This window comes from Anser brachyrhynchus (assembly GCF_964034855.1).
Source record: "Anser brachyrhynchus genome assembly, chromosome: 5".
NCBI classification, from domain to species: domain Eukaryota; kingdom Metazoa; phylum Chordata; class Aves; order Anseriformes; family Anatidae; genus Anser; species Anser brachyrhynchus.
In genome coordinates, this window is record NC_137699.1 from 35,693,989 (window position 1) to 35,705,806 (window position 11,818).

The 11,818-nt window shown below is 60.9% G+C and overlaps 1 protein-coding gene across 2 annotated transcripts; it reads right to left on the bottom strand.

Annotated features, from left to right (window-relative positions):
- Nucleotides 1-60: 60 nt before the first annotated feature.
- On the bottom strand, nucleotides 61-11,420 carry FNBP4 (formin binding protein 4). Of its 2 annotated transcripts, XM_080594976.1 has the most exons (17): nucleotides 11,247-11,420; nucleotides 11,002-11,085; nucleotides 9,927-10,063; nucleotides 9,603-9,789; nucleotides 9,315-9,465; nucleotides 9,121-9,235; nucleotides 8,690-9,031; nucleotides 8,125-8,335; nucleotides 6,139-6,257; nucleotides 3,715-3,819; nucleotides 3,277-3,410; nucleotides 2,864-2,961; nucleotides 2,134-2,312; nucleotides 1,421-1,654; nucleotides 722-1,252; nucleotides 468-625; nucleotides 61-261 (listed from the first exon to the last, which is right to left on the bottom strand). In XM_080594976.1, the coding sequence occupies exons 1-17, from the start codon at nucleotides 11,374-11,376 to the stop codon at nucleotides 171-173; spliced, it is 3,006 nt and encodes a 1,001-aa protein (XP_080451102.1). In that variant the 5' UTR covers nucleotides 11,377-11,420; the 3' UTR covers nucleotides 61-170. The 2 variants fall into 2 exon arrangements, with proteins under 2 accessions (XP_080451102.1, XP_080451103.1); XM_080594977.1 differs by lacking the exon at nucleotides 2,864-2,961 and having other exon boundaries at nucleotides 1,421-1,737; nucleotides 11,247-11,419.
- Nucleotides 11,421-11,818: the final 398 nt, after the last annotated feature.

Here is an 11,818-nt window from a genome sequence, read left to right on the forward strand (position 1 = left end):
AGACCCAAACCACCCCCCTGCCATGGGGCAGGGACAGCCCCCCTTCAAGCAGACAGCACGTCCCAAACTGCTACAATTTATTGGACAACGATTTGAGTCGTAAAGGGCTCTAAACTGTACAACTGTAAAAAAAAAAAAAAACAAAAACAAAACAGCGCCACGCGCGCGCCTCATGTGCTCGATGCAGTTTTCCTCCGCTTCAGCCGCGCTCGCCAGTCCTCTGGCAGCGCCTCGAAGTTGGCGTTCCTCTCCGCCATGCCACTGCGGGGACAAAGAGGGGTGTCAGCGCGCGGGCGGTGCACGGGGACGCTCCCCAGCACCCAGTCCCCTCATACTCCCAGCCAGAGACCCCAAATCCCACTCCCTTTAAGGGGAGGGGGGCAAATAAACGCCTCTCCGTGTGAGCAGCCAAGCAGCACGCCATCACAAAGTGCTGCCGGCTCTGGGACAGCCTCCCAGGCCCGTACCTGAGCAGCTGCTGCTGCTTCCACTCCTCGATGCGCCTCTGTGCCGTCGTCTCCCGGTCCTCCTCGCTGGAGCTGGAGTTCTCCTCCTCATCCAGCTCCCGCTGGATGCTCTGCCACTTCTTCACCAAAGACGGCATTTTCGTCTTGCCCTTCTTGCCCTGCGTAGGAAATTCAATGGTCCGTGGTGAGCGTGGGCAAGAAGGGAGAGGGAGCAGGCAAGCCGGTGAGGGAAGGGCGAAGGAACATCCTCCTACCTTGTCCTTCCGCCCCTTCCTCGGCTTCTCGGGCTTCTCGGGCGGCGGCGGCGCCTTGGGGGTGGGAGGTGGGGGCGTCTGGGGCGGCGGGGGGGGAGGCGGCTGCTCGGCAGCGCTGGTGGCAGGCAGGGCGCCGCGCGCCGGGGCCAGCGGCACGGCGGGGGCAGCGGCGAGGCTGGCAGGCACGGCACACTCCGAGTAGCTCATGACGGAAGGCGCCGCGGGCGCCGTCACGCCCAAGTAGCCGGGCTGCATGGCCAGGCCGGCGGGCTGGGGGCCGGCGTGGCCCGGCGCGAGGCGGAGGTTGGCGCGGCCTTGGATCTCGCCCTGCAGCCGCTGGCGTGGCCTCAGGGAGGCGAGGGGCACGGCCGAAGGCTGGTACTTGCCGGCGGCCATGAGGGGCTGGCTGTAGATGACGGGGCAGCTGCCGATGGTGGCTGTTCGCTGCATCAGCCCCGGGTTCATCTCGGCGGCTTTCCGCTTCTGAGGCTTGGCGGAGAGCAGCGGGGCAGGGCTGGGTTCAGCGGCTCCCTGCAACGGAGAGCGACGAGGTGAGAGCCCAGGCAGGAGGGACGCAGCCCAACGGGGCTGGGATTCACCCCTCGCTCCCCTTTCACCACCACCCTCGGCCCTCAAGTGCTTGGGGATCAAACACCAACACGGCACGCGTGCCGCACGGCTGCCTGCGCCGCTGCTCACCTGGCTGCTGCTGACAGCCGGGCGCAGGAGAGGCTTCAGGGGAGCGTCTTCTTCTGTTCCTGGGGCAGGCGGCTCCTCGCCCCCCTCGTCTTCCATCTCCACTTCCTGGATCTCGCCGTCTTCTCCAGGCGGCGGCGGGGGTGGTGGCGGCGGCGGTGGGGGCGAATCTGGTGGAGGCGGAGGCGGCGGAGGCATTTCCAAAGGCAAGGGAGGTTGGAGGACCGGGACAGAGGACTGAAGCAGAGTCCAAAATGGAGTGAGCGGCATGAGAGACGTAGCAGGAACTTGGCCTGAGAAGGATTCTTTACAAAGGGAGCCTGAAGAATACATATTGACACAGGCTTGAAAACCCACGCTACTGACCGCGCTGCCGCTCCTGCTGCCAGCACGGGCGCGTGCTGCCTCCTTCCAAGGCCCTGCCGCAGAACGGGGAGGCGGAGGCCAGGCTACGAGCTTGACCCCGCAGCACCCCGCCTTCCCCGGCTCCGCTGGGACGGCTACCACCGACGGGGACGGCTCAGACGCAGGAGCAGTGCCTGCCCCGGCTCCGCTAAAGCTACCGCGAGCGAGGCGCCCGGCGCGGGAGGTGGTAGCCTCCCGCCAGCGCGGCAGGACCCGCGCCACGTGGCCGCGTGTCTGCATGGATGGGAACCTGCTCCTGGGGAGCACAAAACCCAGCACCCCCCCTTCTCCTCCTGCCCCCCGTGCTGTACCTGCGGAGCGCTCGGCGGCATCTCCGGCGCGCTCTCCTTTCTCTTTTGGAGGTGGTTTAGGAGGACCGTCGGCTTTTCTGTCGGTGGTCTGCTGTCCTTCGTCTTCGTCCTCCCCGTCGGGGAACTCCCACTGCGACTCTCCTGAGTGCTCGTTAACATAGAAATAGCGTCTATGCTCCCTAAATCACAAGAAAGAAAACGAGTCTTTACTTTCCCTCCCCGTGTAGCGACACTCCGAGGCGGGCCTGCCCACGACAGCAGTGTGCTCTCGCAGGGAAGACCCTCTGCAGCTGGGCTGCCACTCTCAAACACAACAAACAACTTTGAGGACAGAGGCAGGAGAGGCCCGAGCCGGCTCGCTCAAAGCTACTTGCACCGCTGGCTGCGTGAACACCGCTGAGCCCCCCGCTCCGGGGAGGGGAGGGCTGAGAAAGCAGGCCAGCGTGCAGCAGAGCGAGGTCGGGCTAGCACCGGGACTTTCAGCCACTGCCTTGGCTCAAAGTCGCCCTCCAAGAAGGGGCACCGGGGAACAGCCCAGTGAGAGAAGGCGGCTGCCCCCCTAGCCCACGGTGCGTGGAGGTCGCTTTTATGATACTCTTGGTGTCAAACATACAGTGAATGCTAGAGAGAGGGAGCGGATCTGGGAGCTGAAAAACAAAAGAGCAAAGATTTCAAATAAAGGAAAATTAATCAAGAAAGCCAAATAGAAAAAGAAATGTTTGGGTCTGACCTGCTGGCAGGAGACAGAAATCTTGTTCTTCATTCCGTCGATGAGTTGAAGTTTGTCCTTTGTCAGAGCTGTTGGTCAGAAGAGGTGATCCAGAGATCCTGCAAAGTTCACAGAGCTCTCGCATGCGCGACCCCCCAGGCCCGCCCTCCGCAGCGCTTTACACTCGCGAGAGTGAAAACCAGCTCTGTCCAATCAGTGAATCGGCTCCGTCTCAAAGCACTGAGCTCTCGCTTTGCATTCTCCAATTTGGCGGCTGGCCCCAACTCTGTAAGTGCCGGAAGTTGCTCTGCCTGCCCAGCACCGCTAACGGAGTCTCCGAGAGGGACGGCGCCACGTCGTTTCAGGTGGTGATGGTCACAAATCATGTCTGAGATGTCAAAGATGAAAGGTGAGAAAGGTAGGAGAGCGCGTACCTGTCCCAGTGGCAGGACCAGCCTTTAGGGGTGGCGTTTATTTCGTATTGTTTTAGCTGTTCGGCTGCGTCTTGAAGTTTGCGTTTGAGGTAGTTTCCATTGAGAGCACCTTCTCGCCAGTCTGCAATGCGGGTCTAGAGGGCAAGAACCGGGGGAAGCCGTTGAGGGGGGCTGCAAGCGGCCCTGGGGACAGGACTCGAGGTCCAGGAGGCTCCCTTACGGCACGGGACTCGGGGGGCCAGGAGGAAGAGACCGCCTCCGCGCAAAGCCATGCTCGCCCCCCGCGGAGGAAGGGCCCTGCGGCGCAGGAGGCGGGCGGGCGGGCGCGCGGCACCGCCACGAGCTTCACGCAGCACCGGCCCTCGGCGCTCGAGCGGCGGACAGTATCTGATCCGCTTCGGGACGGAAGGCCGGAGCGAGGGGCGAAGGCTTGGTTACCTCTGTCTGCAACAGCAACATGTGGAAGTTGGAGATAGATTGTCTGTTGATGCCCAGGAACTCCAATTTACTAGTCAGAGTGTTTGCCAGCTCTCCGATCTGAAACTGCCAGGGAGAAAGGGGAAGAGTCAAGAGCCGCGCTCGGGCGGCGTCACAAGGCTGCTGCACCCGCTGCAGCCCCGTGGCTCGAGGACGTTCCGGGGACTCTCCGCGGTCCTTTGGCACGGCTGGGCGCTGAAGTCCCCCTGGAACCGGCGCTGGCCACCCCCTCCTTCAAGCCCGCTCCCTCCCGCGCCCCCCGGGATGGGATCTGCGCAGGGTGGCCCCTCTCAGCGTGTCCCTTTCTGCATCGCGGCCCCCAGCTCCAAACCAGCCAACGGCTCGGTGCGCTCTGGCTTTGGAGTCACGGCAGAGCTACTGCCACGGCACAAAACATTCAACAGAAGTATTTCAACTGCTTCCCAAAGGAAATGGGCCGGGACGTATCCTCAGCCCTTGTAAATCGTCACTTCCCATGGAACTAGCTGGAAGTGCGGAGAGAGGTGCCCGCTCTGCATTTACTCAGGAGCTGAGGCAGGGCCTGTGTTAAGATCCAGACCAGCCTGCAGTGACCGGTGGCTCAACCCCAGCACCCCGCAGGAGTGGGAACTCCGCGACGGGCGCAGCACTGGGACGTGACCGAGGGGAAGGGGCTGAGAGCAAGTAACAAGCCAGGAAGCAATCGAGGGCAGCACAGATGCCTCCGAGGGACATTGTGACTGATTGCTTCAAGGAGGGCTCTGAAACAATTTTTGTTTTCCGTCATTTTTCAGCAGAGGCTTTGGAAGGTCTCCAGAGCCAACAATGTGGCGCCTGTCCCCAGGGACAGGGCCGGGCCGGGCAGACGAGCCGCGCTAGAGGAGCCTGAGGCAGGGAAATGAATTCCCGCACCGACATCCCTACGAGAAGCCAGGAAGGTCCTGCATCTGAGGGCGGCTCCGCAGCGGAGGATCTGCTACAAACCAGAGGCTGGCAGAAGAGAGATGACCCCGAACCGAGGAAGCGAGCGGTACAAATTACCCGAGGAGACGGCATTCCTCCAACAGCGCTAGAGGGCTCCTGCACGTGAAACCACCACGCTACAGCATACTGTCCGTCACACAGAGCACCTCCAGCACCAGAAGAAAAGGTGGCAGCAACTGTGACGGTTTGATAGGCTTTCGGCAGCTGGCTGGGACACAGCAGCCAGCGTGCGTGATCCTCGCTGCAGGCTTTTTCTTTTTTTTTTTTTTTGGAATAAATTATAAAACCACAAAAGCCTCATGGATATGCTACACTAGAGGAGGCTCGCTGGTTCTGTGCAGAGAACATCACATCTCAAAACTCATTAAGAGTTGTTTTTTTTTTACAGGACAGAGGCTAAATCTGTCACTAGGATGGTAAAGCCCTTTCGCACTGTAAAAGTGATTAAATGAGGGGAAATAAGGACTAAGTGCGAGGTTTCTCTGCGGAAGGTTTCCACTGGGGTTCTACCACAAGCTGGCAATTCCCCATCCATAAAGGACATCCATAAAGAAATGGCATCCATAAAGGACACGGCAAAAAGAGGCAACAAAGTTTGCAAACGAAACGAAATCACTCGGGAGTCAAATTTAACGCCGCAGATCTCACAGTAATGAGCGGCTGGGGAGTGAAGGGGACGGGTTAGGGCTGACAAAGATCTCCCCTGGCACTCTGCATAACCATCACCCAGCACCTGCAGCTCTGCGTGCAACTGATGCGGCTCAGGAAGGAGCTCTGGGAATTGTTCAGCCGCAGTCAGAAAAGCAAATTGAGCCCCTGAAGAGAAAATATCAGAACGATGGTGCAGAAACACCCGGAGCTTCCCCAGTTTACACCTAACAGCCAATTGCTGCTTCATAAAGTAACGCCAGGTACAGGGCAGAACCTGAACACTGGCAGCCTCCGGACACAGAGGTTACGGACGAGGAGTCTTCGGCCTGGAGGCAGGACGGTAACGGCGTTAGTATCAACAAGTCAAGACAAAAGCGTTTGCTCTCTCTCACGACAAGACCCAGGGGCCATTCTTTGTGCCCCCACCCCCCTTTTCTTCTTTTAAGAGGCTCCCTCAAGCCTTTGCTGCTGGCTCCTGCTGGAGACAGGAAACGGGGCTACAGAGATGCTGGCCCAATCCTGCACAGCCGCCCTTTCATGGGGCGAGCTGTTCCTGCAGCCTGGGATCTGAGGCGTCAAACTGCCCCCACCTTCCCCAAAAAGGGCCAAAGCCCCAGCACCGACTGCCTGGGGGGGGCCAAGGCACCCAACAGCCCCGCGGCACGGCCAGCACTGGGGGGAGCCGCCAGCCACTCCCGGCCTGGGTGAGCGCCCTGCCGCTGTCCCTGCCACGTGCCGGAACGCGGTCTCACGCGCGCACACCTGCATTACCTTTAGGTCCTGCTCCTCCTCTTCTATTTTTGGTGCCCCTTGTGCTTTGGCTTTCTCCTGGGGCTCCTCAGACTCTGCCTCTTTGTCTGAATGCACATCGGGTGCTTCCGTGCCCGCGGCTGCAGGAGAAGAAACGAGAGGTGAACCTCGCGTCCTGCCGCCATCGCGGCGCTGCCCGGGCTCCACGCGCCGCTGCCAGAGCCAAAGCTGGAAAAAAAAAGCCTGAAACCAAAAGCAGAGAGGGCTGCAGACCCTCTATGTCGGATGGCCATGGTTCTTCCAGAAGAACAGGAATCGATGAATTACAGCCGCTAGGACACGAGGACAGGAAGAGCAACAGAGAGCCTGCAGCAGAGGTTGAAGGAAGTGCAGAGAGAGCCAGCCGCTGGGCAGGCAATCACAGAACTCCTGCAGGTTAATAATTCGTCAGCAAGAGGTGTCACGTATTAAGCAGGTTGAAGCAAGACCAGAGAGCTCCCCAAAAGCTGCTTTTTGACCATAACGTCCTGTTTGGGCGACATCACAGGACACCAGCAACTCAGTAACTGCCCGAGTGCTGGCGGGGGCCTTGCTGGGGACTCCAACCGAAAGCCCTCGGGTTAAAGCAGTGATTGATCGATCCCTGGCACTCGGTCCCCTCGCTACATCCCAGTACAGGGTGCAGGCACGCATTACGCAGGTTGCTTTGGAGTAACAGCTTCACATTTCCTTGGGATACCAAGTGGGAAAACAGCACTGCTGCATGGCAGCCGGTCCCAGGCACATTCTGTTCACGAGCCCACGAGGGACGGGGAAAAGCCCCATGGCAAAACCCCTGTGGCAAAACCACCCCCCGAGGGCCACCCGGACACACACCATCACCGATTTCATGTGAGCTCCACAGTATGACTCCTGATCACACCTCTGCATGAGGCACACACGTGTCGGGGTCGCAGCAGCCCCTAACTGGGCTCACGCTGCCTCCCACTGCAGCAGGACGCAGCCTGCTACGGGCACAGGGCACTTCCACACCCAACTTTCCCTGGGAAAAGCTGATGGCTCTCATTCGGCACGTTTTGTGTTCAAGAGGGGATGCGCTGCTCCGTTACGAGGCAGGCAGGTGCTGGCCTGAAGCTGCACTCCCAGGAGGGGTCGGCAGCCAGGCACACGCCGTTTGTTCTCCCATAGCATTTTGGGGAGAGCCGGGGAGCCTCCAGCCACCACAGCCAGCTGAGCACGCGCTGCAGCAGCCACAACCGTGCCATTTCCCCAAGGCAATAAATCTACGTGGTGCTCTGCAACGCCCACTGGGCAGAGGTCTCTGAAAGGCCTCTCACCGCCGCATGGGAAGCGGAGAGCTCAGGGGCACACGAGCAGCTCCGCAGGCATTCAGTAAGGCGCGGGGTGCGGGGTGGTCGCTGCTCAGGCGACGCTGGTAAACCCAACGCACCTCTCCTAAAACAGCCTCGTAGGAACGAGGGGGATCTCGCAGCGAGGTCCTGCCTTAGGTTTCTACGCACCGGGTGCGGAGCCGGACGGCTCTCAGGGGACACCTCAGCTGCCTGAAACACGTCGACTGTTCCCCAGCGATGCACACAGAGCTCACAGAGAAGGTAACAGCTCCCGACATAGCACAGTTAGGGTTTATAGCGTCAGGAGGAAAGCAGAAGGCAGCAGGGCATGAAGCCACCGCTCCCCATACTTTTGCTTTCTCTTTTCCAATAACGTGCTCAGGATCGGTGTTCTGCTAAGTATTTTAGCTATGGAATAAAGGAGAGGATTAGGCAGAGCACCACGTTGTCCCTGTGCCCGCGGGACTCTCACCCCACGGCCGGGCCCTCCTGCCCCGCGCACGTACCTCGCCTCCCGGCTTCGCTACGCACCGCGCGGGGCTTCGCGGGCTCCGGGCGAGCCGCATCTTCGGGGGGAAGATGCCCCGGTGGGAGAGGGCTGCGGCCTTTCCAAACACCCGCGCCTCCCTCCGCCGAAGGGAGCCTTTCGAATTACCTGCTTCTCCCGCCTCCGGGCTCTCCCGGCCCGTTTTGCTGGAGCCTCGACTAGTGGATTCGGGGCTGGCAGCTCCCACAAACAGTTTCCATTTCCCTCGCTTGGAGGCCAGCCTGCGGGTCGCATCCTGCGAGGCCGACTGGCTCCCGTCAGAGAGCGGGCTGGAGCCTGAAACGCTGCCGTCTCCTTCCTCCAAGGCACGCAGCTCTGCCTGCGGAGACACGAGCCGGTGAGCTGCGCTGCAGGGGCCTGAACCGCCCCAGAAAGACGACCACGGGTACAAGTTGTGCGCGAAAGGGAAACGGCTGCTCTGATCAGGATGTGGCGTTAACGGCAGCAAACACGGAGCAACAGCTCTGGGACTGCCAGGGGAGCAGCTGCACGCAGCCACAGCACATCAGCTCCCAGGTCTGCGAGGAGCCCGACTGGGAGCAGCGCGGGATATGCCAGGTCCCCTCCCAAAGGGCTCGGGGAGGGACGCGAGCGTCTGCTGCTCCTGGTTTGTTTCTAGCCGCTATTTGGCTGCACCCGCAGCCTTATTCACGTGACAAAGAACTTCCTGTACCTTCTTTCTCTCCAGCACCATCTCCAGTTCGAGTGTGTCTTGCTCCTCCTCTTCCTCCCCGCTCTCCCCCGATTGCACCACGCTGCACAGCTCCTCCTGCAGCGTGTCCTCCAGGGGGTCCCTGCCAGCTTCGGGCTCTTCAGGAGCAGCAGCTGCCGCCTCCTCCGCTTTCGCCTCCTCTTCCGGGGGTGGCTCGACTTCCTCTTTGCAGATCACCTTTCTCCGCCAGCGCTCCTCTTCCTCCTTCACCACATCTGGCAGGAGCGGCGCCAGGAGGGCCGCGGCCACCCCTTTCTTCTCCTCCTCGCTATTGGAGAGCGCCTGCACGCCTTCGTTCACCTCCTGAGGGGACCAAGAGCCACATCAGCCCGCAGGCAGCGACTCCGCGCGCCCCTGGCCCGAGCCCCCGGTGCTTGGCTCGCCCCACTCACCTTCTTCACCGGCTTGGCCAGGCCGGCCCCGCGGCCACCCGCTGTGGCCCCTTTCTCCTGCGGGTACAGCTCCGCAGACGCCGCGAAGCTCCCGTTGGCACCCGCTGCTGCAGCGCTGAGGAGGAAGAGGAGCAGTAAGGGGCCGGCGTGGGGACGCAGCCCCGCTCCTGCCGCGCAGCCGAGCTCGCCCTCACCTGTGCTGGTAGTGCTGCAGGCCCTGAACCTGCGCCGCCAGGTACTGCGGCAGCTCCCAGGTCACCTCGTTGCTCTGCGTGTTCCAGTAGTAGTAGCAGCCCGTGTTCTCGTCCCACACCTCCTGCCAGTCGCCCATCTCCAGTTCTCCCACTGTTGGGGGGGGTGAGGACGAGCTGGTCACTCGCAGGACACCCCACCATACCCCCACCCTACTGTCACCCCCCCCCCCATTTCCACCACCTCCCCGGGTTCCCTGTGCAGGCACAGCCCCGGCGGCGAGCACTCACCTCCTGCCAGCGAGCACTGGGTGTCATACTGCCACTCGGGGGCCGGCGCCGCGTCCGTGCCGTTGGCGTTGGCGGTGCCGGCGGGCTGCCCAGCGCTCGGCTCCTTCGGCTCGGGGCGGGGAGGCGTGGGGGGCGGTGCGGCGGCGGGCTCTGCGGGCTGCGGGGGGGCCGTGATGGCGTCGATCTCCTTTGAAAACAAGGTCGCGAGGCGAGTCAAAGCCCCGGGCGAGGGAGAGCGGAGCAGGAGCGTCACATCCAGGAGCCGCCCTCTCCCCGCCGCAGCTCCCTCCTGGGGAGGGGAAGCCCCCGGCACCCCCTGCTCACCGCCAGGAAGTTTGCCAGCGTGCTGTCGATGTCGGCTGAGTTGTTTCCGTTCGCGTCCCCGGAGCGCGCCGACTTCTCGGTGGCTTCGCCCTCCTCATCGTCGCTGTCTGCGTAGGCGCCGAGCAGGCACAGGCCGCCTGGCCGGGGAGAGGAGACCCTCAGCCGGGAGGGGACGGGGACCCCGCGAGAGGAGCGCCCCCGATCCCTCCCGGGATGGCTGCGGGGGCACCCCACAGCTGCTGGGGGGGGCAGCCAGGAGAAACGAGGAGCAAAGAGCGACCCTCGATGTAGGGGGGCATCGTATCCCACCCGCAAACCGAGGGGGCGTCAACCCACCCCCAAAAAATTGAAGGAAGAGGGAAAAAAGTCTTACAAAAAAAAAAAAGGAAACAAAAAATGCGTACGTGCACACACACACAAAAAAAAATACACATCAAAATAATGGGTGGAAAAACAGCATCTGCCACCCCAAACTGCTGAGGGGGATCAGCCGTGCATCACTTGGGGGGGGGGGGCACCCCAAAAATCAGTGAAGGGGGTCGGGGGGCAATAACCCTGCTCCCGTCCAAAAAAAAAAGACATCTGGGGCGTGAGAGAAACGTTGCACTGCCCCAGATAAAAGGGGCTTAAAGGGTGAGATTATGCTACCTATATTAAAAAAAATGTAAATAATGAAAAAAAAATAATTTATGCAAAAAATTAATTTATGCAACCACCTCATATAAAAAAAAAGGGAGTTAAGAAATATAATCGATGAAAAAATAATTAGTAGAAAAAGTCAATTTATACAACCACCCTGTTGTATAAAGAAAAAAGTGGGGTTAAAAAATATACATTTAATGCAAAAATAATGAGTTAAAAAGTTAAGTTATACAACCACCCTATTATATAAAGAAAAAGAGCGGGCTAAAAATATATAAACAATAGAAAAATAATCATTAAAAAAAGTTAATTTATACAACCAAGGCCGTTGTATAAGGAAAATAGAGGGGGGGATAACATTCAAAAAACAAAATGTCGCGGCGTGCCTCCGGGGGGTCGGCAGGGTGAATTTTTGGGTCCCCCCCCCCCTTACCTGTGGGCTTGACGGCGGCGGCGGGCGCGGGGGGCGGCGGGTTGGGGGCGCTGCGGGGCGGCTCCGGCCCCGCCTCGGGCTCGTCTGCGGGGGGGGAAGGAGCACAAAGGGGGGTCACGGACAAAGCCCCGGGGGAGCGGGGGGGCGTTACGGGACCGCACCGGAACGGTCCGTCCCGCACCCCCCCCCCCCCCAACAAAGGCGTCGCCCTGCTGCCTGTAGGGGGGTAAGGGGGGGGGGTTTACCCGGCTCCGAGCCCGACTCCGCGCCCTCGGGGGGCTGCGGCGCCGGCCCCGCGTCCTCCCGTCGGGGGGCGGGCGGGGAGAGCTGCAGGATGGGCCGGCGGCACGGCGCGCTGCGGGACTTCTTGCCCATGGCGGCGGCGAGCGAGGGACGGAGGGAGGGAGGGGAAGGAGGGGAAGGAGGAGGCGTCCTGCGTCACCGCGTCGGGGGGGGGCTTGGGGGGGGACACGCCCGGAGGGGGCGGTCCTATAGCGGGTATGGGCCTGCGGTGAGTATAGCTTCCTATAGGGGGTATGGCTGCCTACAGTAGGTACGGCCCTATAGTGAGTACAGCTCCCTACAGCAAGTACGGTCCGCTATAGGGAGTATGGCTCCTTATGGCAAGTATGGTTCCCTACAGTGAGTATGGTCCTAAAGCAAGTATGGCTCGCTATAGCAACTACAGTCCCCTACAGTGAGTATGACGCTGTAGCACGTGTGGCTCCAGTCCCCTATAGCGAGTACAGTCCTATAGCAAGTCTAGCCCCCTATAGTGAGTCCAACCCTATAGCTAGTCCAGCCCCATAGGGGGGTT